The sequence below is a fragment of the Poeciliopsis prolifica genome, unplaced genomic scaffold (assembly GCF_027474105.1).
Source record: "Poeciliopsis prolifica strain line A6 unplaced genomic scaffold, Auburn_PproV2 SCAFFOLD046, whole genome shotgun sequence".
NCBI classification, from domain to species: Eukaryota; Metazoa; Chordata; class Actinopteri; order Cyprinodontiformes; family Poeciliidae; genus Poeciliopsis; species Poeciliopsis prolifica.
Genome location: NW_026562421.1, coordinates 2,360,525 through 2,386,348, shown reverse-complemented (window position 1 = coordinate 2,386,348; position 25,824 = coordinate 2,360,525). Strand labels below are relative to the sequence as shown.

At 35.8% G+C, this 25,824-nt stretch overlaps 1 protein-coding gene and 1 long non-coding RNA gene across 4 annotated transcripts; one reads left to right on the top strand and one right to left on the bottom strand.

Moving 5' to 3' along the window:
• Positions 1-499: 499 nt before the first annotated feature.
• Positions 500-5,149, bottom strand: LOC129377114 (uncharacterized). The gene is made up of 2 exons (XR_008607883.1): positions 4,674-5,149; positions 500-1,752 (listed from the first exon to the last, which is right to left on the bottom strand). It is a non-coding gene; the product is annotated as an uncharacterized LOC129377114 (long non-coding RNA).
• Positions 1,624-24,486, top strand: hnf4a (hepatocyte nuclear factor 4, alpha). Of its 3 annotated transcripts, none has more exons than XM_055056816.1 (10): positions 1,624-1,731; positions 14,619-14,793; positions 14,882-14,976; positions 17,965-18,071; positions 18,189-18,344; positions 19,726-19,813; positions 19,889-20,041; positions 20,991-21,227; positions 21,954-22,076; positions 22,912-24,486. In XM_055056816.1, the coding sequence occupies exons 1-10, from the start codon at positions 1,692-1,694 to the stop codon at positions 23,052-23,054; spliced, it is 1,317 nt and encodes a 438-aa protein (XP_054912791.1). In that variant the 5' UTR covers positions 1,624-1,691; the 3' UTR covers positions 23,055-24,486. The 3 variants fall into 3 exon arrangements, with proteins under 3 accessions (XP_054912791.1, XP_054912789.1, XP_054912792.1); XM_055056814.1 differs by lacking the exon at positions 1,624-1,731 and adding an exon at positions 13,086-13,401; XM_055056817.1 differs by lacking the exon at positions 1,624-1,731 and adding an exon at positions 13,827-14,126.
• The last annotated feature ends 1,338 nt before the right edge of the window (positions 24,487-25,824 follow it).

The following is a 25,824-nucleotide window of genomic DNA, read 5'->3' as shown; positions in this document are numbered from 1 at the left end:
TTTTATCAAAACATTTGTTGCCATTTAATTCCTCCATAGCCTCTTTCATTACATAGTAAGTGGGAGCTTATAGAAGAAGCACTGTTGGTGTCAAACACATGGCGTTGATAACTCAACGGTCTCAGTAAAGGACAAACTCCCAGTAAGGAGTGTAAACAGGACAACAGCCGGTAGATAGGCTCATTTCTGTTTGCCTACAAAACTGAAACATGGCCTCTGAGTATTCATCGGAAAGTAAAAATAATACAAGATGGTCTGTTTATAGAATAACAGAAAAAAAAGCTAAATGATGTCAACTAAAATTCAGTATTCTTTTAAATCCTTTTGGAAAAAAAAACTTGTGTGTTTATCGACTGATTTACTGAAGCAAAAATGAGCAGAAAATTTACTTTCAACATTAAGACTTTTTTTTTTATTAGCACCATCGATATAGAAGTTAAATGAAATTATTACTGAACAGCAAAATGTAAAGTGTATATAAAAAAAAGATAACAAGAACTGAAAAACCAAGCTTTTTTTATTCTTCCAAAAATGAAAAATAAGTCAGACATTTCTAGTGATTGTTCTTTTCAGTTTTTTATTATCCTACAAGTATAAATTTTGTTTTGGTGCACATTAGCAAAAACAGACTAGACATGCTCCACACATTTTAAAATTTAATAATAATATAAACCAGAAATAAAACTATTCAACATTGTAAAATGTGCTGAGTTTGGTTAAAGGTTAAGAGCTAACATACAAATGCATTTCAGCATATAAGAGCTTGTTTATTTAACAGATTTAAAATAAATACAAGTTTCACCTGTAATATGTGGAAGAACATCTTGTTATAAGTGTAATGATCTGCCAGTGGGACTTGTCTTTTTTTATTATTGATATTTACACATTTTTGACTTAAAACAAGTGCTTTTATCTTGCTGAAAATGTTACTTGTTCACTAATTTCAAGTGAACTAAGATGTTTCCACTAAAAACTAGACCAAAAGCACTTGGTAACATGTGATGTTTTTGTAGTGCACAAACACTATGTGACTTTCTGACAGTGATACTCATCAGCAGGAGTATGGCTGCAGATCAAACTCAGAAAAGGAGATGAGCAGAGTGCAGAGAATGTGACAAAATGTTCAAGACTTTGTTTCTCATGCTTGTGCCAATCTACATGTAATGTGAGTGATGCTAATACCAAAAAGCATCAAAAAGTTGTGTTTTTTTATTTCAGCAAATTGCATTGATCTTTCTAGGTACTTGGTTTGCATTATGAAGCTTCATGTTGAGAACAGTCAAATCCGGGATACCCTTGATGTTAGCTTGTAAGGTTAACATCTCCTTCACTGTGATGATCTGATCTAATCTTTAAGAACAAGGCATAACTTGTTTTCTCAAAAGAAATTATGCAAAAAGGCATCTGAAAACAAAAACATTTATTAAATCTATACTAAATATTAACTCCTCGCTGCTCATTCTGAGGTATTTTTACATCGTTAAACTATTAATCTGGGTGTTCAGGACTCCAATCAAATCTCATTGTGACAGGCATTAGGGGATAATCCCCCTGTGGCCTCACAGTCAGCCGCAGGGCCCCAGCAGCGGCGGCGGCACTGCCTCAGCCGAGCTGGGCCCAAGAGAGCCGCCGAGGCTCATGGGCCGTCGATCAGCGCGCCGGCTCGCTGTCAGAGCTCGGCCTTCACAGGGATGTACTGTCAGGATGGGACGCTGCGTTTCAACGACCCAGGTAAGGGACAGTTGGGTTTATCTGGGCGGAGAACAGAAAGAACAGAAACAGAGAACAGAAAGTTCTTTGGAGACGGAAAAGCTGCTGAAATCCGGCCGATTTGTTTCTGCAGAAAAATAGGGATTCACTGCAAAAACACAAAATTTTACCAAGTATTGCTTAGTTTCTAGTGCAAACATCTTAGTAGAGTTAAACTGAGCCGAAACTAACGTACAAGCGACATTTCAGCAAAATGTATATTATAATAATACTCAATGCTTCCCCCACATGAGTTTTGTGTTACTTCAAAAGATATTTGCACCAAAAACTAGACAAAATGTATTTTCAGATTTATTGTTTGTACAGCTGAGATAAGATATGTCTTAAAACAGAGCCCAGAGGAACTCAGAATGAAAGGTTTTGTGTTTTTACAGAGTTGTTTTGAGAGAAAGGAGAATGTCTTGATTCTCAAGTGAATCCCAAAAACTGAGGTCAAGCAAGAGGAAAGTGATGTAGTCCTAATGCAGACGGCAGAAATTAAAACACATTTTAAAAAAATATTAGCGAGAGGAGGTTGTTGTAAGTAAATATGTCCTTAATATTAATAAAAAAAAGTAATATTTCAACTGGCAGATTGTTTCACTAATTACAGGCAATTTTTTCCCATTTTATAAGTGAATGAATCTGCTAATGAACAAGCATATTTTCATCAATATTATTGATTATTGTTTTAAAATAAAGCTCCTATATCTTGTTGAAAAGTTGATCATAAGTTATTTCAAATGTACTAAGATATTTGCACTGGAAACTGGACTAAAAATACTTGGTAAGATTTTGTGTTTTTGCAGTGAAAAGATTGGAAGATGTGCTGAACTTGACCCTGATGAATTAAGGTGGAATGTTGCTTTTTGTCCACACGATGGCAGCAGCGAGCAGTGTTTTTAATTACAGTGCAGCTGATGCAAAAAAAAAAAAAAAAAAAAAAAAAAAAAGAAGGTAATTTTAATTTCAAATGGGTCAAAAATCAGCATGGGATTGCAAAATAGTTCTTTAGTTCAGCAATGAATGGAACTCTCAAGAGCTTCAACATCATCCTTGTGTTGCCTACATAATTTCAAAATAGATTTTATCAAAGTAATTTTCATCTAAATATGAAAAGATTTATTTAACTTCAGGAAGTAAATGACATGCAAAAGCAACCATTTATTGAAATATTAACAGTTTATTACTGAGTTTTATCAATACATTCTACCACAACCATTCCTGTAACAGAATCTGAGGGAAAAAATAAATAAAAATAAAGCTTTCTGCAGTGCGAACTAGAATCAACTAATCAGAGCAAGGAGGAGGGTCTTAGCGCTGTCAATCAACCTCATGCTCCTGCTCTTTCCACCGTTTCTCTCAGGTATGCTACAGCTAGCAAAGCCTGTTAGCCTAGTTAGCATGGTCTGCAATGATGGCAGGTAAACGATTTTCCTGTAACGTTGCTAGCACTTAGCAGTGATTACATAAGGATGATTGGCAGCATTGTGTACAAGTTGTAAGTTTAGAGCATGTTCCTGGCTGGTTTTGGTTTGGAGTGCTGCGTTTCTTCAGACAGCAACAGTAGCTCAATGAGGAAGTGGAGGAGATTGAGCTTTTCTCAGATTATCTGTGTCATAAAATCCGAATGCGACATGTTAAAATGAGGGAATTTAACCCAATATGGTAAAATTGAACAAATATGTTTGTTTTTTTTTTTAAAAAAAATCATATTTACATACTAATTAAAGGTACAGTAGATAGTATAGCTTTAACGAATAGTGTCCGTTTGACTTTGTTTTAGTGTTGTAGTTTGACCGCCGACCAGCAGAAGGCGTCCGAGCAGGTTGATATAGAAACCAACACGCAAAACGCACCTTATGCGATTCTGATTTGAAATATAAACACTCGACAAGCCCCTTAAGTTTCACATAAACAACTCTGCTCATTTAGTCGAGTTGCGTGACGTAGCAGGGGCAGGAATTAGAAAGTGGTTGCCATGTCTTGTTCCTCAAGCTGAGGAGGTTGAAACGCCTATTGGCGGCTGAAGGAGCCAAACAGCCACTCAGAGCGGAGCTGCTGACAGAGGGGATTAGCACAAGAGTCAAAATGAATTCTCAGCAAAACAGAGTTAATGATTATCGAGCTTTATCAGACACTGTGATTGATTTACGTCAAGCATGGCTCTTCGTGTTTATTGATGCAATTGTTTACTTATTTGCTGCACAGGGGCTACGTGGGGTTTTATTTTTTTTCCTTACTGTGTCTGGAGATGAAACAAGACCAAACAGGTTAGAGTGAGTTTTACACTCAGAAAATATGTTTCAAGGTTGAACTTAGCTATTTAAAGGAGTGAGTGATTCAAAATTAGATTTTTATTAGTTAATGTTCAGAAATGCACTGTTATGGACACTGATTCTTACTTGATAAGTTTAATTTACATTTAAAATTTGAATAAATCACTTTTTTTCATTTAAATAAATGTATTTTAAGATTGAAGCAGGTTATGCTGTGAAAATATTACTCTCTTTCACAAATAAGTAAAAAAACCAAAATGACAAAAACAACATGGGATGTTAAACAATTATTTTAAACTGCTTCAATCATTTTTATAAATATAGTTCAAAATTAGTTGAAGAAAGAAAAGAAAATTGAAAAAAAATTCAAATCAACACAACTTTTATGCAAAATCTTTAAAACAAAACCATAAAAGTGTCTTTTTTTCTTATTCGTTGAATTATGTGAAAGTAAAGCTGCAGAACATGAAAGGAAATAATCTGTTTCAAAATAATATCCATTAGTGTAAATCACAGCACATCAGACAATCTTCCACTGGCACAAATGAATTGCTATCCACCGCCGAGCCACAGGGGCTTGCATAAGCTGGCTTATTTGCAGATAGTTATCTGTTGACAAGGTCTTTGCCATGACGCTCCACTCACCTATCTCCTCCATCTCCCTCTTTCTGCCGACCGCAAATCTGCTTCAGGCAGCATATTGTCTCCCTGTTTCACTCTTATCATCGTCAACACGCTCCTCAATGCGCCTCACTTTTCCACCGTGTTGCAGATCTCTCAGAAACAATCCCCAATATGAGACAGAGTATATTCCTCATCTCCTCCAGGCCACAGCAGTCGTCTTTTTCTCCCTCCAGCTGCTGTTCATTTTTACCGTTTTGCTTCTTGCCTGGCCTCTTGCCTTTGAGATCGGACTTGGGGAAATGAAAACTAGTCATTGAGGAGAAGGTACAAATAGGCAGTGGTTACAAATGGAGTTTGGTCTGTGGTCGGAGATTCCTATTCAGAAGATAGACAGGACTTTGCTCACAAACTGGAGTTTGAAGTTTCAAAGGGGAGAATCATACAAGTGTTACATCAGGTCTCGGCGATCCTTTGACTTTTAGCCCCGGGGCAGGAGTTTGGGTGACTGATTATACGGCAGCTGTGTCTGGCCCTTCATATTTCTCCAAGGCAACAATTTAATATCACAGAAGTGAAGAAAACCATGATGCTACATTTAATTCTGCCATCATCTGAAAATTTAATGAGTGATAAAAAATATAAAAATAAACTATGCAAAGAAAACGGTTTCTGTTGTGTAAACATGCTTTGCTACAAACACAAACAAAAATACTTTAAGTAGACGGTCAAGGATTGTCGTTCTGCAAATTTTAGGTGAATCTCTGCTTCGTCGCTTCTGAGTCCAGGGCCGTAACAAACAGTTTTGGGGCCCCAAGCACATTTCTTTTAAGCCACCTCATACCAACAGGTCAACTCCAGACACTTCATCATTCCTAGGTTACTCCAAATGTGTAACATACCTTTAATTAGCCTAATGTTTAATTAGCATACATCATACTAGTGTTAAAATTGAAATTGGTTTTAACCCAACAGGAATAACAAAAATATATTTTAAAATGTAGAGTGATCTTTAAGGGTGCCACACTATTTTAACTATTTGAAAATAACATCAGCTGATAAATACTAAATTTACAGCAAACAAGTTAGCATGTTTAATATTTTGTATTTTCCTAACAATGGCAGCAGCAGGAAGATATTAACCTATTTGCAAACAAGCTATGTTAGCTGTGTCTTTTCATGTTTAATACTGCAATTCAGTTTAATTCTTTTCTTTTTATTGTGCTTGTTTTTGCTCTTGGGGGCCCTCTGGTGGTGTGGGCCACCTGATCAGCCGAATAACTCACATGTGCCTAGTCAAATAATCAGATCATCAGCAGGACACTGTAGAACTGAGGAGGTAATTCAGTCATTTGATTCTTGCGTGTTGGATCAGAGACACATCAGGAAGTTATGTGCTGCATCCATACTGAAATTGAAGCTCAGAGCTCATGACAAATGTCCAGATTTTCAAATTTAGTCAGTGTTCCTCTTCCTTTTTCCAAGTTGGAGCTCAAAAACTCTAAAGTATGAATAAAGACTGATTGTCGTCGTTTCCACCTTGCATTGCTACAGTATTAAACTGGTGTCAGACCATGTGGTAGAACTCAAATCAAACTGGATTATTGATGCTTACTGACTCTTTATCTCTTCATCTTTTCATAGTATGTGCTGCAGCCATCTTGGATTTTGAGGTCAGGGTTGGTGATATGGTGAAGAACTTCTGACCTTTATTAGGAATTGGTCCAGTTGATATTTTGATGTTTTACCATACATATACTGGGGCATTATGTTAGCAACGTCACACTGGAACCCAGTGAAGATCCTCGTTCCTGCAAAATAAATGGAAAACAGTTTAGATGCCAGTTATACAATGGACACTATTAAAAACCGAAGCTCATTAAAGACCCTTAGCTGAAGAACATTCTGCTTTTTGATAAATGTTTTTTTCTGTGACCTTTTCTTATCTGCTTATTAGCCGATGTTGCTTTATAGACTTTGTCAGTGGCCTATTGCTGAAGGAAAAATTGAGGGTGTTTAGAAGTTATCTGTGGAAAAAACACAGCGTTTTACTCAAGTTAGTCTGTAATTCAAGGTTTTCATAGTTGATTAAAACAGAAAAACAAATTTAGAAAAACTTTTGATAACTGACAAATAAAATAATTAATGGAGTAAATACAACTGGAACAATTTTGTGCATTTATATAACTAAAACATGCTGAAGTTATAGATGTCATATTCTGCGTATTTGTGTTAATAATTCTATTTATTGGCCTTTCAAACTGATGCGAAATTTATTTTGTTTGCGCCCAAATACAAACAGTTTACGTCAGATGTCGACAGATTCAATTGGTGGTGTTTATGTTGGTCCTCAAAATGGCGACAGGAAAAATTGAAAGGAAACGCCAGTCAGTTGTTCAACAATAATCGAGTCACCCAATCGATGTAAACCTTTAATTCTAGACTTAAACCATCTGTTTAGTTGCTTTTGTACCGTAATAAATGAAACACTGACCAAAAGGTAGTGCTGGCACTTGAAAAATGTAATAATTCACTCGTTGATTTTTGTGTTTTTCACTTTGAGCTGAATTGCTGCTGAAATGTGCTACAAAAATAAAATTTAATTGCTGATGTATAATGCAATGCTTTTTGAATTCTGCATCTAAAATCAACCAAAGAATGAACAAATTTTATTATTTTTCCCCCTCTTTTGTGCACTTCTTTGCCTGTTTTATTTTTTATTTCATTTATTTGTTTATGTTTCGCTTGTCTCTTGCACCAGGTCTGAAAACATAAAAGTAAATATTGAAAAAAAAACAGTAAAAACTAATTGAAAACTAACTGAATTAGACAAAAAGTCAGCAAAATAAAACAAAACTACAATGAAAAATCTATCTATTGCACACATTTTTAAAATTTAGAAATCAGGTTTTCATTGTTGAAACAAAAGCCTCCAAAGCAAAATTCAGATAAGTCAGAGATTTTTTTTTAGCAGCTTTATCAAACCCATGAGAACAGCTTGTCAGTTTACGATTCAGAAAGCTGTAACCTTACAGACTATACTTTATAGTTCAGTATATGACTGTTCCTTGAGGACTTTGCTGAACTTTAAGATGGGAGCAGTGATAAAAGCACTTTAATGACTCGGAAGATAAGATTTGCAGTGAGTGACTCATTCATAGCAGCACAGTGATTCCTGCATCTCCCTCGCCGCCATCACGCGCTCCCTGCTTTGAAATAATCAGCACACTTCTTGAACAAATATGACCAGAGCAGAAGAGCAGCACGGATCGAACGCGGAGCGGTGTTGTAACCGATGACCCCTGTACACGCAAGCGAAACAGTACGCTCTGATCGAGTTGCGGCCGACACACGCTGACCAGGCTAATAATCTGTTTGTTAATCTTGGGTGTTTCCATTGCTTCATGCTCTTCTTTCTGTAAAGGTCTTTAATCTAAACCAGTGATGCCACAAAAGGGAAGAAGGGGAGTTTCTTCCATACCAAATCCCATTTTCTTCTTGAGTGGATTACTCTAAGGGTGGCGTTTGTCAATATTTAATCAAATCATGTCAGAATCATGAACAGCCCTGAAGGAATGTTACTATGTTTGCTTGCAGGAAAGAGAAAGATATGTTTATGAGATTTCAGCGTAATTTAAGGGCATGGTTAACAAGTCATCCTCTATGGGGCTTAAACAGCCTCACAGGTCTGGGTGAACCTACGATCATTGACCTGTTGGTGTGTGCTGGCACTTTCTCTTCAAATACAAGACTACTGTTTGTTTTGAGGCATGGAAGAGGCGGTCACTTTGCAAAACAGTCCGATTTATGGTATTGTGTGGAAAAAGTCGTATGTAAAAAGCCTTTTACATGTTTTCCAGGAAAAGTCTGCCAACTCCAGGTTCCAAAACATTCACTTAGTGATTTTATGAGGGTTTTTTGCAGCTACAGTAGGTATCACGTGTCTTTTTATGCAATGTATGTTCCCAACAATTCAAATATGCTCAGATCCAAGTGATGCTAGAAAAAACAGCAAAATCTGAATTTTGATTTTAATCTCAAGTAGGGCTGAAACAATCCCTCGAATGATTCAAGCACCTCGATTTTTCGTTACTACCCCCCGGTCTTACGTTCATCCTCTGGTCTACTGGTCGTCTTTTCCCACCAGCCTTAAGTTCATCCTGTCCCTTGGTCCATTTCCTCCTCTCCATCCCCATTTGAGGTTCGTTTGCTCGCCTGCCCCACGCCCCACTCAGGCGACATTTCCCATTTTCTAAAACCTATAAAGCTTGACAGGTATGGGCCAAGGTGAGAATTCATCTCTTAAACTGACTGAAGATAAATACATAAACTAAAAGCTGGATTTTAAACATTTTCTATAAGCATATTTGTGAGCCTGCCTCGTTATTATTAAATTGAATAGAATTTCAGATCTTTATATAACTTTTTTCTCAGGTTAACTTAGAAAGTGAGCTATTATTGTTACAGGTTAGTTTTCTAAACTACAAAAAAGTTAGGGATGCTCAAAAATGAAAAACTGGACTGATATTGATATCCGATAGTAACACCAGGCTTATGCCAGAATTACCAATATTTTATTTTATTTTTAATTTTTTTTATCCGATTATTCGTAAAAATAATCGATAGATTACTCGATTACTAAAATATTTGTTTACAACAGCCCTAATCTCAGGATTCAGCCTTTTTTTCTCATCAGAATATTGAGGATAATCTCAAAATTCTGATTTTTGTTGTCAGAATTTTGACTTTGATCTTCTGAAATTAAAACTCAAAATTGAGCAAAGTCAGAATCCTAAAATAAAACAGGATTCTAAGTAATCAAAAATTTGTCCCCATTTTTCTCAGAATTTTGACTTCTTTTTCAATATTTAGATTTTTTCTAGCAAATTGTGAGGAAATCTGTAATCTTCTATGATCAAAATTTAATTCTTAAAAAAGTTAAGTCTGACTTTAATCTCAAAATTCTGACTTTCTCATAATTTTAATGGTGACACTTTATTTGATATGGTGTGCACAAGGCTGGCATGATACTGTTATAAACATGACACAACATCTTATGAACATGAAGGAGTCTTTATGAATGTCTGACTGTTGTCATGAAGTGTCATTTGGTAAATAATGATGCTTTTAATGGAAACCCTAAAAGTTGAATAGAAACTCCATTAAAAGTGCCAACTTTGCATTAAATTGTCATTATTTATGAAATCATGACAAGAGTCATGATTTCATAAATATCTTTGTACACTTGAACTTCATGTTCACAATCATGAACATGAAGGAGTCATAAAGACTCCTTCATGTTCATGATTGTTGTTATGCCATGTTTATGACAATGACGTCAGTCTTATGCACACCCGTCAAATAAACTGTTACCATTTTATCTTTATTCTTCTAAGATCAAAACTCAGAATTAAAAAGAAAATCTGAATTCTGACTGATCTCAAAATTCATACTTTTTCTCAGAATTTTGACTTTTCATCTCAGAAGAGAAAAGTCAGAATTCTGAAGAAAATTCTGCACCATTCTCCATGATGGTATCACTGTTGCTTTGAAGCAAGAAGGTTGTGGTTGTCGAATCCTGACTTGGGGTTTGCAGTTTCTCCCATTTGCTCTGCTGGTCTCTCTAAAGAATGTATGGCTGTTTGCTTTTGTGTCTTGTTGCAAGAATGAGAGGGTCTGGACATCAAATGGACGGAAAAACAGTTCACTACCTAATCTCCATAAAAAAACAAATGCATAAATTTGAATAATAATGACTCCACAGCATGCTGCCACCTCCACTGTGCTTCATTTAAAGTATAATCTTCTTTAATGTGCATATTTTCCTCTATCATGGAAGCAAAAAGGCTGAGATGCAAAAATTCTCTGCAATTTTTTTTTTTACCTCTTTTCTGACTGATACCTTTGTGGTACCAAGAAACAAGTCAGGATAGTGTATTATATACCCTAAAGTATATAATATGTCAAATTACGGTTGAACATTTTTTGATATTGTATTATTTTTATATTGCAAAATTAAGACATTTTAACTGGAATGTAAAGAGTTTTGAGAGATTTTGAGTAAATGTTTTTGGATATACTTTCAACCATTGTGACTGCAGAGTTTTCCCTTGGATCGAAATTTAATTAATGTTAATCAGCTTCTAATATCTCCGTATGATTGCAACAAATTGATTATAAATTTGCGAATAAGCCTCGTTGACTTTTCTTTAACTGAATTAAAATTGTATCCATAGACAAAAATCTGAACTAAACTAGTTCATTTCAAATAAAATAAATTATTTTGAAATTTAAAAACTAGCACATGCAACTCTGATTCAGTTTTGCTAGAAACCAGGTTGCCTTTTTGTTCATTAAATTTTGACTTTTTGTGAATCCTTCCTCAACAGTTTGAACTCACTATTTAAACAAACAAAGAAAAAAAACACACAACTTTGTTTTTGTTGTTTCCTTGATTAGTTTCAGGTAGAGGATTTATTTTTGCATAAATGTGAAATAAATATTACCTTTTTTCAGCATTCTGGGGGGAATTTTATAAATCTGTTAATCAGTCAGGACTGCATGTTTCACAGAGAATCAACTGCATTTACAAAAAATTCAGGTCATTTGGATCAAGCTCACGTGTAACTTGTACTTTCACAAACAAAAAGCTTTTACACAAAGGCGTCACTTTTCCTGCAGGGAGAGTAATTACCCCAGTTAATTATGACAGAATGAACTCAAGACTGAGCTCCTTTTAGTTAGTTGCAGTGCAACATAATTACAATAAATCCACTTAATTAGCCAGAAATAAGAGTAATATTGCATTTTATCAAGCTAAAAGACCATTTTCAAATAAAATGAAGTACATTTTTCTTATAGGAAAGAGGACAGCCTCATGTTAAGGCTAAAACAATTAATCATGATTCATCGATTATTGAAATAATCTTTATGTAATTTAATAATCGGTTAATCATTAATTGGATTATATAAACTTTAAAAATTTCAACAACATTGTCAGTGCAGTGATTAAACCAGAACTGTAAAAAAAAAAATTTTGAAAAGCTAATTTTGAGGTATTTTCATAAAAGTTCAAATTGAATGAAGAAAAACTTGATATGGTTCCCAGCAAAACTGGATCTGTATCACATTTGCATGTGCTGCTGCAATGTTGGTTTTTGCTACCCAATTATTAATCCAAGAAACAATCATCAGATTATAATTGACAGTATTTATTTTAGCTGCAGATGCATCTTTTGCTACAAATGATCAACTCTACACTAAAGAACTGCAATGTTATTACATTTTTGTGCAATAAGATGTTTTTTTTATCTTTAAGGATTTTATTTATTTTCTTATTTGCATCTCTTTTTGCATTTCTACTATTTTGTTAGTTTCACTGGCAGATTATTTCTCTTATAACATGTGAAAAATATATTTAATGCGTGAAATAATCTGCCAAATAAACTAGTATTTTCTCCTCAACATTAAGACTTTTTTTTTAAAATGCTCCTATTTATTGCAGAAAAATTACTTGCAAGTTTTGTCTTACAAGATACAAACCTAAGATAGTATGTAGTCGCATGAAGAGTCTGCAGGAGTATTTATACACGTCAGTGGATAGACTGAACGCGGCCGATTAGCTGATGCTTACAGTGTAAATGTAGCTTTATGGACGAACTGCACAATAAATTGCATTTCATCCCAGTCTGAACAAACAGGTGGAGGAGCGCACCATGGCGGTACATGGCTGCAGATTAATTTCTGAGTGTGATGAATGAATGTGCCGTAAATATCCCGTATTGTTCCCCCCAGTCTTACGTTCGTTCTCCCCCGATAGTGCAAATATCTTTGTACACTTGAACACAAACACTGACAACACAAACAGAAGTAAATTTTCAGCTCAATATAGCTTGTTTTCAGTCAATAATTTCTTTATATTGAGGAAAACATCCAGTTCTACTGGCTGATAATTGCACTAATGACATGGGGGAAATGTCTTAATAATGAAATCATTATTTCATTATTAACTTGTACATTTTCACACAGTATTAAGGAAATATTTACTTAAAACAAAACTACACATGCTGAAAAGTTAGTTTCATCTTATTTCAAGTGTACCAAGATATTTGCTCTCGAAACTGGACCAAAAATACTTGGTGAGATTTTGTGTTTTTGCAGTGAAAAGCAAATTGTAAGTCGCTGCTCCTGAAAAAAAAAAAAACTATGTCGTTTGCACTAGAATCGAGACAAAAGCACTTGGCATGATTTTACACCATAAAGAGATTGTTTATCCCACTTCTAAAGGAAAATTATGCAGAGGTGGCTGATATTGAAGTTGTACTATCTCTGCTTAAAAAAAAAGGAAAAAAAGAGGCAACCCTGTGATTCACCTCTAGAGCGTTTAGTTAACCATCAACCGGAGTCACTCCACCTCTCCGATGGTTGGCAGGACTGCTTCCAGTCTCTGCTCTCCGTTCTGACAGCAGCGGGTCTTCATCACGCCAAGCCAGGACTAAGACTGGTTCTGACTCTAGGCGGGGCTAGGCCTAAAGCCTCCAAGGGAGGGGGCAAAATTAGAGGTGTGAGAAAAGAAAGGAGGAGGGGGGCATTAGTTTCTTGGACAAGTCTTTCTGCCCCACTGTCAGGTAGTTGAGACTCCCTTTGCCCAAACCGGTGGTAGACATGGACATGGCAGACTACAGCGAGGCTCTGGACCCGGCCTACACCACGCTGGAGTTTGAAAACATGCAAGTGCTCCCCTTGGGTGCAGGTGAGTCTCATATATGCAGCTCTGGCATTGAACTTTGAAACTTTTACTGATTTAAAACTTTGTTCAGAGGCGAGTTTTGGCAGGAGGTGATAATGCGGGGTCATTTGTCCATCTGCCCCCTGCACTCGCATGGGATGACCCTGTTGCAGCGGTGCTCTTTTATCACCTCGGGGTGCGATAGTAAAACATTAAGAGCTTTGCTTTTATGAGATCTCCATACTCCTAAAGCACACGGAGATTAGGGCTATGCAAGTGGCTCTGACCTGTTCCAGCTTGCACCGTGACTTGGTGTGACTCCCGTAACGTCGGATTGATATTCACCCTGAGATGAAGCAGTAGCCGGAGTATCACGATCGCCCTTCTCTTGTTACAAACCGTCTGTTCCCACACTGTTGAAGCTGGAGAGAAAGGGATGAAGTTCTTCAATTCGTCCTCAAACTGACACGGACCTATTTGTACAAGCAGTCTCCCATGACAACAGGCTTGGATCCTGATTCCAAAATTTCCAAAGAGAGTTAAAAACAAGAAACTGAAACCAATAGGGCAACTTTTTATGAAAATGTTTTTCTCTACACTAAAGATTTCAACATAGCTTCTCACTGATTGATTTTGCCTCATGACTGTGACTGTAGCTAAGGAGAAAACTGTCTCCAGTGATTATCTCCTCAGAGGAAATCAAACCAACATCAATTATCTTCTGTTGACTAACTGAATCACTCGGGAAGGTAAAAGACTCCCAGGCGCTCTGGATTGTTGTTTTTGATTAGAAACTGTGGAGCCAATGGGTTTTTCTTTTTGACTGGCCTTTTATGACTTTTAAATAACAATGGTGATCAAACAATGCAAACAAGACCAAATCCTTCCAAGTATTTTTGTTCTAGTTCCTGGTGTAAACATCTTGGAACACTTTAAATAAGAGAAAACTAGAAATGGACGCTTGTTTTATGTCAATAACTCTTTGATATTGATGAAATTTAATTCCTTGATGAACTTTTAAGGAATTATAACAAATGACTTACCTAAAACAAGCTCCTATAGCTTGCTAAATGGTTAGTTTTGTCTTATTTCCAATGCACTTCACCAGAAACTGCACAAAAAATACTTGGCAAGATTTGGAGTTTTTGCAGCAAACATATTTCCACAGTTTTTTGGCATCAGGTCACCCTGTTACAGAATATGTCCAAAAGATAATGACGCAAGTTTTCTGTCTGTCTTAGATTCCTCGCCGGCTGAAAGTGCTAACATGAACGCCACGGGCCACCTGGCAGCAGGCAGCTTGTGCGCCATATGTGGTGACAGAGCAACGGGGAAGCACTACGGGGCGTCCAGCTGCGATGGCTGCAAGGGCTTCTTCAGGCGCAGCGTCCGCAAGAACCACATGTACTCTTGCAGGTGAGAATGGTGAAATTGGAGAAACATTAATGTTGCGTTTGAAACTCAGGCTTCACTAGCAAAACCCAAACAAATGTCTGTTTTACAGGTTTAACAGACAGTGCATTGTAGACAAAGACAAGAGAAACCAATGCAGATACTGCAGATTGAAGAAATGCTTCAGAGCTGGCATGAAGAAGGAAGGTATGACCGCTTAAAAACATCCTGCAGATGACGAAATCTTGCGTCTGACCAAACAGAAGCAAATCAAAAACAAAATTTCCGTCAGAATCAGCAAATCAGAGCAGTCTCTGCAGAATTGATCCGACTTGTCTCTGGGTGTTGCAACACCCAAGAGAGTACGGATTTGTTAATGTTCACTCTGCAGAGCAGTGGAGTCTCTGACCAGCTTATGCTGAGCAAACATTTCCAGGCAATAATGGCCATATACTGATAAACATAATAACCTCCGAAGACTCATTTTTCTTTGCGGTGTCTCCACATTCAACCTGAGAGAAAAAAAACAAATCAACACTTCCGTTTATTTCTGCCAGTTTTATCTCAACCTGAGTGCAAGAAAAGAAAATCAGTTCTAAACAGGATCTTGTGCTTAAAGAAGACCACATATTCACCAAATCCAGATTACACAGCAAAAACACAAAATCTTTTCAAGCTTATCTAAGTAGTTTAGTTTCTAGTGCAAATATCTTCAAAAAGACCAAACTAACTGATAAGCAACTTTTTAACAAGATATAGGTGCTTGTTTTAAGTCAAGACTTTATTGACTTAAGGAACTATTGTCAATAATTCACTTATAACAAGACATTTTGGTCATGTGTCAGAAGTCAAATGACCTGCCAAAGTAACCAGTATTTATTTGTCAATATTAAGGAATTATTGACTTTTAAACAAGCTTCCATATTTTCCTGAAAAGTTACATGTAAAGGTAGTTTTATCTTATTGCAAATGTGCGATTTGCACTAGAAACTAGACTGAAAATACTTGGAAAGATTTAGTGTTTTTTGTGAAGCACATTGCATTTTTTTTATTTCAGTGAAGACTTTGAAAAACACCCAGCACTGAAGCTGAACTCCTCAGGGTGTGAAAAGACAAACAAGAGAATTGACAGCCCCAGTTTTATTGTCCATTACCTCTGGCTTTGATACTAAACTCCAAGAAACAGAGTGAACTGATCCAATACTTTTCTAGCCATACTGACCCCTCAAGGCACTTTGAGCCACATTACGTCACCAATATGAGTCTGAAATTAAACCAACAACTTTTTGATGAGCCACAGCCTTCACAATCTGGTGAAAATCCACATCATGAAGCCTTTTCACTCAGAAAAGACATCTCTCTCAGCTGTACACTGCAAAAACACAGAATCTTACCAAGTATTTTTGTCTACTTTCTAGTACAAATATCTTTGTACACTTTAAATAAGACAAAATGAACTTACAAGTAACTTGTTAGCAAAAATATTGTTTCAAGTCAATAATCCCTCAATTTTGATAAAGTGCTACTTTAACTTATCTTGCTTAACATTGAAAACATTACTTGTTATTGAAAACATTGCCTGTGCAACTGGTACTTTTTAATCAAGATAAATAAATTATTGACCTAAAAAAGCTCCTACATCTACCAAAATGTTTGCAGTAGAAACAAGACAAAGAATATTTGAAGATTCTGTTTTTACAGTGTATATTAATCCCTATTAGGCCATATTATTGTAATTAAATTAATGAGACACAAGAAAGCCTGGTGTATTTTTCTATAGGAACTTCACATTACACAATTTTCAAAACTCCAGCTTTGTTTGTCGAATATTTAGAAATGGGTAAATGTTGGTTTCTTTCAGTTATACCCTGAAAAGCCAGAATATGAGCCGGAATATTTCACCCAATTAACTACAGCTGATAAACATAAGTGTCAAATTTTATATTTGCTGTACAACTTTGACTTAGAAGCAACTGATGACACTTTTATTTTTACCTATTTAAATTTTTGCTATCTGTCTTAACAAAAAGCTCCTTAAGCCTCCGCAGTGAGACTCCAAACTGGAAAATTTATGAGGAAACATCACATGTGTGTTATCTCTAGCTTTTTCTGGTTACTGTCAGAGTTCATTTTAAAATGTTGCCATATGGTCAAGCTTCCAAAATTCATTAAGTCTTTAAAATAATGCAGCTAGGGGTGAAAAATCAATTATTGAAATAATTGTCAACTAATTACTTTATTGATCAATTAATTGGAATATACACTCTATAAAAGTCCATTTGAGCAGTAATTAAGCCAAAACTGTATAAAATGTATGCTATACATTTTGCATTTAAGATAAAACACCTTTGTGTGTTAATAGGTTTTAACTAAAACTTCTCAAGTGGCATTTTATTTTAGCTTCACCCGGTTCAGATTCACTACAGGATTGTAAACCGATTCATCGTCAGAATAATAGATTTCTAAAATAATTGTTGGCTGCAGCCTAAATACAACATGTAAGTCAAAAGGATCATTTTGCACTGGCAGATTATTCCACAAGACATTTTCCCACTTTATAGATTAAATAATTTGCAGTGAAACTAGTACGTTGTCATCAATGTTAAGGAATTATTTACCTAACACAAACTGCCACGTCTTGCTGAAAAGTTGGTTTCATCTTATTTCAAGCGTACTGTTACGACTGGCTCAAGGTCATAACAAAAACGGGAGACCATGCAGTGGTATAAAAAGAAATATTTATTAACAAAGCCAAAAATGGATTGTGAATGTTGGTATCAGTAGAGTAGTGCAAATGCTTGGATGTGGTATAGGAGCGCATATGGAAGTGTTGAAGTGCAAAAACAAAGACAAACTCAAATGTGCAAAAGGAAGGGAGTTGAGGCCGACAGCAGAGAACCACAAGCATCATGCGGCAGAGTGGATGCCGAAGGCGACCAGGAAGGTGGAGACAGCCTGGCTTAAATACTCTGTGCTCCAAATCAACGGACCATCAACACCTGCAAAGGGGAGGAGAACACAGACAGACAAAAGCACCTGCAACCCAGCCCACAAGGCCCAGGGCTGTAACAGTACCACAATATTTGCTCTAGAAACTAGACAAGAATACTTAGATTTTCTGTCCTTTTGCAGTGCATCTACAAACCCAAAGCACTCTGTTCTATTTTAACCGTACAAATCTGTGTTTTCCTTTAGCTGTACAGAACGAGAGAGACAGAATCAGCACCAGGCGGTCCAGCTATGAAGACAGCAGTCTCCCGTCTATCAACGCACTCATCCAGGCAGACGTTCTATCAAGACAGGTAACTCCCAGCATAAACCCAACACCCGACTGTTAATGACCATTGGTAACTCCCAGCATAAACCCAACACCCGACTGTCAATGACAATCGGTGATGAATCTGTGTGTCTCGGTGCAGATCACGTCGCCTGCGCCCATACTGAACGGTGACATAAGGACCAAAAAGATTGCCACCATCACGGACGTCTGTGAGTCCATGAAGCAGCAGCTGCTGGTTCTGGTGGAGTGGGCTAAGTACATCCCAGCTTTCTGCGACCTTCCCCTGGACGACCAGGTGAGGCTCAGTCACAAGCAGAGTTCAGCCAGTGTGGTCACTTATCAACCAGTAAGCTCACATCTGCAACCTAGAAGACTTTTCTATTGGCTGTAATCTCTTCTTCCTCAATAAAACCCTGTTTAGTGCACTGCAAAACATGACGTCTTAGCAAGAATTTTGGGTCTAGTGTCTAGTGTGAATATCTATGAGGGCATATTAGGACCATTGCGGATGGGAAAAAATAAGAAGTACATTTCCATCAAGAAACCGAATTTTTCTAGAAAAACATGGACATTTCAGAGCTCCACAAGTCAAAAATTGTGAGCTTAATTTGAGTTTTTCTTCTAGTTTTTTTTTTATTTTTTAGTAAAGTTGAAAAATTGCTAAAAAAAATATGATTTGAGAGTAATCTCAGATTTTATCAAGAAAATATTTGAAAGTTTGAGATCAAAAAGTTAAAAGTTTGCTACAGAAAAAAAACAACTTATCTTGTGTTTAATCTAGAAAGTTTCTGAGTTTAATCTAGAAACATTTCAGTGCTTTGGCAAAAATTTACTGCATTTGCATTCAATTGTAAATATCTAAGTAGCAACGTTTCAGCAAGATACTGATTATTTTCAGTAAATAAATCCTTAATATTAATTTTGAAAAGTACTATTTCAACAGGCAGATGGTTTCACTTATAACGAGACATCTGTCCCATATTATAAATGAAATATAATTCTTTTAATCGATATAAAGGAATTTCTAACTTAAAACAATGTCTTGCTGAAAAGCTTCTTCCAAGTTAGTTTCGTCTTATTTAAGGTGTACCAAGATATTTGCTCTACACACTAGGTAATAATAGTTGGTAAGATATTGTTTTTGCAGTGCACCAACTGGGATTTTATGGAGGAAGAACAGATTACAAGCCAATATAAGGCGCCTGTAGATATGAGCCAACAGGTTGATAAACTTAAGAAATTATTTGCTCAAAACAATGCCTATATCTTACTGAATACTTACTTTCAAATTAGTTGTTTTATTTAAAGTCTTTAAGATATTTGCAGGAGAAACTTGACCCAAAATATTTGATTTTGTGTTTTATCAGTGTGGGAAAAACGAGTACAAGACAAATGTCCAAGAAAAAGCAAACCTCTTCTCAACAAACCTCTTCAACTTTTCAACCAGAATAGTTAATGTGTTTTAATCCCCAGTTACAATATGATGACTTTGGTTTTTAAAGTCACATCCCTCCTCCAAAAACGTCCACAATCATTAACAGTGTGATCACCGGGTCTTAGTAACTCATTTGCTGATGGAGAGAGGATGGGTCTGTTTGTGAGAGACCTTCAGGAACGGATGCATTCCTAAAACCTCCAGAAACACCGTTAACTGATTTAACTTAACTTTATTCTAGGTGGCGCTGCTGCGAGCTCATGCAGGAGAGCATCTGTTGCTTGGTGCGGCCAAGAGGTCCATGCTCTACAAAGACATCCTCTTATTAGGTAAAACAGGCACAAATCATAACGTTATATCCTCAGTAGGTTCTGGAATTTGATGAAAACATGCTTTATTTGCAGGAAATGATCACATTATTCCCAGAAACTGTCCAGAGTTGGAGGTGGGAAGGGTAGCAGTGAGGATTCTGGATGAGCTGGTGCTTCCCTTTCAAGAGCTCCAGATAGACGACAACGAATACGCCTGCCTGAAGGCCATCGTTTTCTTCGATCCAGGTGTGTCTGGATTTTCAAAATCCTCTTTGAATTCAAACAGACAAAAACACAAAGTCTTTCCAAGTGTTTCTGTTTGTGGTTTAGTGCAAATATCTTAGTGCACTTGAAATACGACAAAACTAATTCAGATATCTTTCCAGAAAAATATAGCAGTTTGCTTTAATTTAGTAATTCTTGAATGTTGATGAAAAAGTATGTGATACAGTGATAGACTATTTAAAATAAAACCTAGAAAAATGTCTTAAGTGGAATAATCTGCAAGTGGAAGTAGAATATTATCAATATTGAAAACTTAGAGTTAAAACAAGCTCATATTTCTTTGTTTAGGTAAAAGAAATTCTTAATATTGATGAAAAAGATACAAGTTATGCTGGCAGTTTATTACACTTTAACCAGACAATTTTTCTATATTGCAAGTGTAATAATTTTTAATCAATATTGAGAAATGATTAACTCAAAACAAGCTCCAACATCTTGCTGAAACATTACTTGTAAGTTAGTTTTGTTCTATTTTAAGCTTTAGACATTTTCACTAGGAACTCGACCAGATATAGTGCAAAAACACAAAATCAGTAGTTTTGGTCTAGTTTCAAGAGTAAATATCTTTGTACACTTGAAATAGAAAAACACTAATTTATAAGTAACTTTGCTGCAAGACATAGGAACTTGAGATAATTCCTCAATCTTGAAAAAAAAACTTTATGTTATAAGTGAAAGAATTTGTAAGGAGAACTAATATCAGTATTAAGATTTTTTTTTTATTTTTTACTTGTTTACTTAAACAAGTAGATTGCAAGTTAGATTTATCTCATTTAATATAAAATATTTGCCCTAAATTACATTTAAAGAAAAATCCTTAAGATTTTGCCATTTATGCATGAACTTGACATTCATCTGCACAGAGATGCAGCTCAAAACTTCCTGTTTTTGTATTTTTCTTTGTCTTCAGATGCAAAAGGCCTGAGTGACCCAGGGAAGATCAAGCGGATGCGGTACCAGGTCCAGGTCAGCCTGGAGGACTACATCAACGACCGGCAGTACGACTCCCGGGGCCGCTTCGGGGAACTCCTCTTGCTCCTGCCGACGCTACAGAGCATCACCTGGCAGATGATCGAGCAGATCCAGTTTGTAAAACTCTTTGGCATGGCCAAGATTGACAATCTGCTGCAAGAAATGCTTCTTGGAGGTAAGAGCTCTCAGAAACTCTTTTCTAGAAAATTTTTAAGATTAATCACAAAATTTGACTCTTTTCCAGCAATGTTTTGACTTTTCAAGCTCAGAAATTTTAATCTCAAAATTTCAGATTTTTCTATCAAACTTTTGAAACTCAAATTTCTTTTAGATAATTTCTTAAGTTAATCTCAGAATTTCTGACTTCTTGTAGCAAATTTGACAATCAAGCTCAGATTTTATTATTATTATTATTATTATTATTATTATATTATTATTATTATTATTATTATTACTTATTTATTTATTTATTTATTTTGGTTTGTTTGTTTTGGGGGTTTTTTTCCGAAAATTTCTCAGATTTACCTCAAAGTTTCCAAGTTTCTTTTCTAGGGAATGTTTAACTTTTCAAACTCAGAAATGTCCGAGATTGTTTTGGAACAATTTTGATTAATATCAGTTAATTTACTCCTTTTCTCCCCCACTTCTATCTTCAATGGCCCTGATATGTTTTTGTACAAAGCAAACCTGAATTCTCTAAGTTTTGAAGCAAAATGTCTTTTTCCTCTTAATTGTATATCATCAATTTATTAATGTTGCAGATTCTTCCCTCTCCCCAGATCACACTGTCATCTTATGTGTTTTGTTAGATTGTTAATAAATGCCCTAAGAAGGGCTGTACTGTTCATTTCATTGGACTACTTGCTGTATAATAACTATAAATCTAATCAAATTCTCTAAGGTTCGGCTAACGAAGCTCCACATGCGCCGCACTCTCTGCACCCTCATCTGGTCCAGGAGCATCTCAGTAGCAACGTCATAGTGACCAGCAACATGCCAACGCCAATCCACAATGGTCAAATCTGTAAGTTTATGAAAATTAATTCAGGAATTGTAACCTCTACCGAAGTATGCACTTGCAATTGATATGACAACTTTAATATGAACGTTATTTGACCTTCCAGTGCATGACAATTACCGTAAATATAAAACACAATACAAAGGAGTTGATAAGTTCAGTCTGTGACAGACCAAATTCAACTATTTTGCAATGAAGAATATTGAAAAACAGACAGTGTTTAGATTTGTAAAGCTATTGGAGATAGACTTGCTGCTGTTGTTGAATGCCACAGTTAAGATTTTTACTTTAAAAAAATACAGAACAAGAAAATGTATATCCTTTTTATCTCACTTCTTAATTATGCAGTACTTCCTACAGTTGCACTGTGTTGAAATGTAACCTATTTTAAGTTGCATAAATGCTTTTGTAGATATGGAAGATTAGGGCCACCAGGGGAAAAAATTATTTAGTTTTTCTCAGAATTTTGATTTTAATCTCAGAATTCTGTCTTAAATATTCCAAACTGTGACTTTGAGATTTAAAAGATTAAAGTCAAAATTCTAAGGGAAAAAGCTCCAAATTATGGGATTAAAGTCAGATTAATGGCTGTAATCCTCTTCCATATTAAGCAATCTGTTCTGAAACAAGCATTTAAGGATTTTTACATGATTTTGCTTAACTGTGCAAGATCTATATTAGTAAAATAGAACTATTATAATATTTAATAAAAATAATAAAATTCAGACTCATTGCCTCTTTCTTGTCGCTCAGATGTGGAGCAGGAAGAAACTGCGCTGAGACGTTTCCACTTTCCGTGCAGTTCTGGCTCTAACCGTCCATTTCGTATTTCATTTTCCAGCCACTCCTGAAACCCCGATCCCGTCCCCGCCCACCGCCTCTGGATCAGAACATTACAAAATACCCCAGGGCGTCATAGCGACGGTGCCCAAGCAGCCGACCTCCATCCCTCAGCCGACCATCACAAAGCAAGAGGCCATATAACAAAAGCTTGAATCCTTCTTCTTTCTGTTTTTTTATATTGTGAAAAGTTCATACAGTCTGCATTAACATGCTGTCAAATTCAAAGTTGCTAAATAAATGTAATGTAATTTCAAGCTCCTTATAAATAGCCTTCAGGGACATATTTGTATATAAAACGCAGCTGCGGTTGAGCTCCACGGCTCATAAATCTACCTGCAACGTAATTTTCCACTGCTGTAAACGTTCCTCGTTATCAGGTAACATTGCGCAAAAACACTGAATCTTACCAAGTATTTTAGCTACTTTTAGTGCAAACATCTTATCATACTTAAAAACTTAAACGTAATCTTTTAGGAGTTTGTTCTAAGTCAATTCCTAAGTATTGATGAAAAAGTATTAGTTCAACTAAGAAGGTTTTTCTAACTTCTAAAAATACATTTTCAAGTGAAATAATACGCCAGTGAAACTGAATTTTTATCAATATTAAGGAATTATTGATTTAAAACAAGCTTTTATATCTTGCAGAAAAGTTGCATTGAAGTTAATACACTTGAAATAAAACAAAGCTAAGATATTTGCACTAGAAAACAAATCAGAAATACTTTGAGATTTGGTGTTTTTGCTGCTAATGATTTTCCAATTAGTAATTATAATAGTTCACAGCAAAAAAACTAAATCTTACCAAGTACTTTTGGTTTAATTTTTAGTACAAATATCTTAGCACACTTGAAGTGAGACAAGATAACTTAGAAGTAACTTTTCAGCAAAATTTCTTCTACTAGCTGATTATTTTATTTACAACAGAACATTTTTCCTGTGAAATAATCTGCTAGTGGAGCCAGTATTCTACATCAATATTCAAGAATTACTGAATCAAAACAAGTTCTTTTCAATATGTTTAGTTAGTTTTGTCTTATTTCAAGTGCAGTAAGATATTTTAAATAAAAACTGACAAAAAAACTTGGTAAGATTATGATATTGCAGTTCAGCGAGGCTCATGTTTTATGCAGCAACGTGATCATGCGAGTATTTTACGAATGTTACAACAAGCCTTACATTTTTATACATTTAATGTAGCATGGTTCTGTTTATTGGTGATAAATAAGAAGCTGAAGGACAGCCCTTTTAGGTTTCTTTAAAAATATATTTTTTTAATTTATGCACTGCTACATGCATATTCACGAGAGAAATCGAAAGAGGATTTTGTAAATTTAGACCCGAGATGACCAAGCTTGGCACGCAGTTTCCCTACGATGTTTTGTGTTTGTTTTACAAAAAACAGAAAAAAAGTAAATATATATACATATATAAATATATATATGTATTGTATTTTTGTTTAGTTTTTGTCACTGATGAAATGTGCCTTGTAACCCGTACTGCCTTACAAACCAGGAAAGGTTTACCTTACAATGTGAAAATGACTGAATAAATCTTATCGTCTATTTTTACATCACATTCCCTGCTGATTATTTTTATTTGCTGAGGTCATAAACGAAGCGTTTACTGAGGGGGGGGACATGGCTTCCAACGTGGCAGTCATGCTTGGTCACTGATAAACAGATAAAGTGTCATAAAATCATTACAGATAGCACCAACAGCAACTTCAAAGATAAATTTATACATGCCAGTGAGAAATAAAAAGCTAATCTGCCGAGGCTGTATTCTGATTTTATATCTCCAAAATACAGTAAAGGCATAAAACAAACATGAAAACTTAAAAAAAAGCTCTTTCACTTTGCTGTAGATAGCATGCAAACAAGTCATTTCACATTTTTGTCCTATATGCTAACAAGTTGTACAATTCAAGAGTTTTATCAGAAAATTTAAATAATCTGGTCTGTAGGTTTTGTATTATTTTATAATAAACTCTTACGTGCTATTTTAATTGGTTATGATCAGTGATCACCAGTATGATAACATGGTGAGGTGGAACAACTTAAGCCAAGCCATTGGCAAACATGACGCAAAAGTATTTTTGGGTAGTATCTCGAGAAACACCTAAAATAGGACAAAACAATTTTTAAATTCAGAAATTATTGACTGGTGGTCAAAAAGTGCTAGTGTCATAGACAGATTCTAAAAATGTCAAGTTTAAAATGCTCTCAACAGTGAACACAAACCTGATAAGATGCCAGGTTTAAAGCAGTCATTTTTGTCATTTTGCTAACGTTTCCCCACGCCAACCAGTTCGGCTCATTACTGACAGTACCGCAGTCTGACTGAATCAATCTCAGACACTAATAAAAATGGAGAAACAGAAACCCAGCTAAGAAAGAAGCTGCTGAGTGCAGGACAGGAGAGAGGAAATCCTCTTCTTCTGGTTCTAACGAGGATTAAAATACAGGTAACTGAGTAAAATGTTATTGAAATCAAAAGGTATCCCTGGCCCAATACCTGAGGCCCGCCAGGCTGATAAAACACTGAAGAAAACCCTGACTTTTGTCTATATCTCTAGCTCTAAGAGGGAACTATGTATATTTCTAGGCAGTTTTAGGGCTGCTCTTGGTCTGATCCCAGACGGAGGAGCCGTTTGTCCCGGCAGACCAGACCCAACCAGATCCCAGAGATCCTGCCGGCTCCTAGGATCTCTGGGACAATCAATAAGGCTGCAACAATAAGGTTGCAGCCAGAAACAGTTTAACTGATCTGGAGAGAGGCCTGAATTAAACGCCTGCCCAACTGCAACAACCAAACATCTCAAACTCTAATAAAACTCATGCTTAAAGGACTAAAATATACAACAATAATAAATAACACTGAGCAGTGATAGTCATAAGGATACACACATATT

Bases quoted from the DNA above. Each gene is read 5' to 3' on its own strand.
- hnf4a (XM_055056814.1), top strand. From the start codon at position 13,314: ATGGACATGGCAGACTACAGCGAGGCTCTGGACCCGGCCTACACCACG. The intron at 19,814-19,888 runs GTAAAACAGGCA...CTTTATTTGCAG, and splicing joins CAAAGACATCCTCTTATTAG to GAAATGATCACATTATTCCC. The intron at 21,228-21,953 runs GTAAGAGCTCTC...AAATTCTCTAAG, and splicing joins GCAAGAAATGCTTCTTGGAG to GTTCGGCTAACGAAGCTCCA.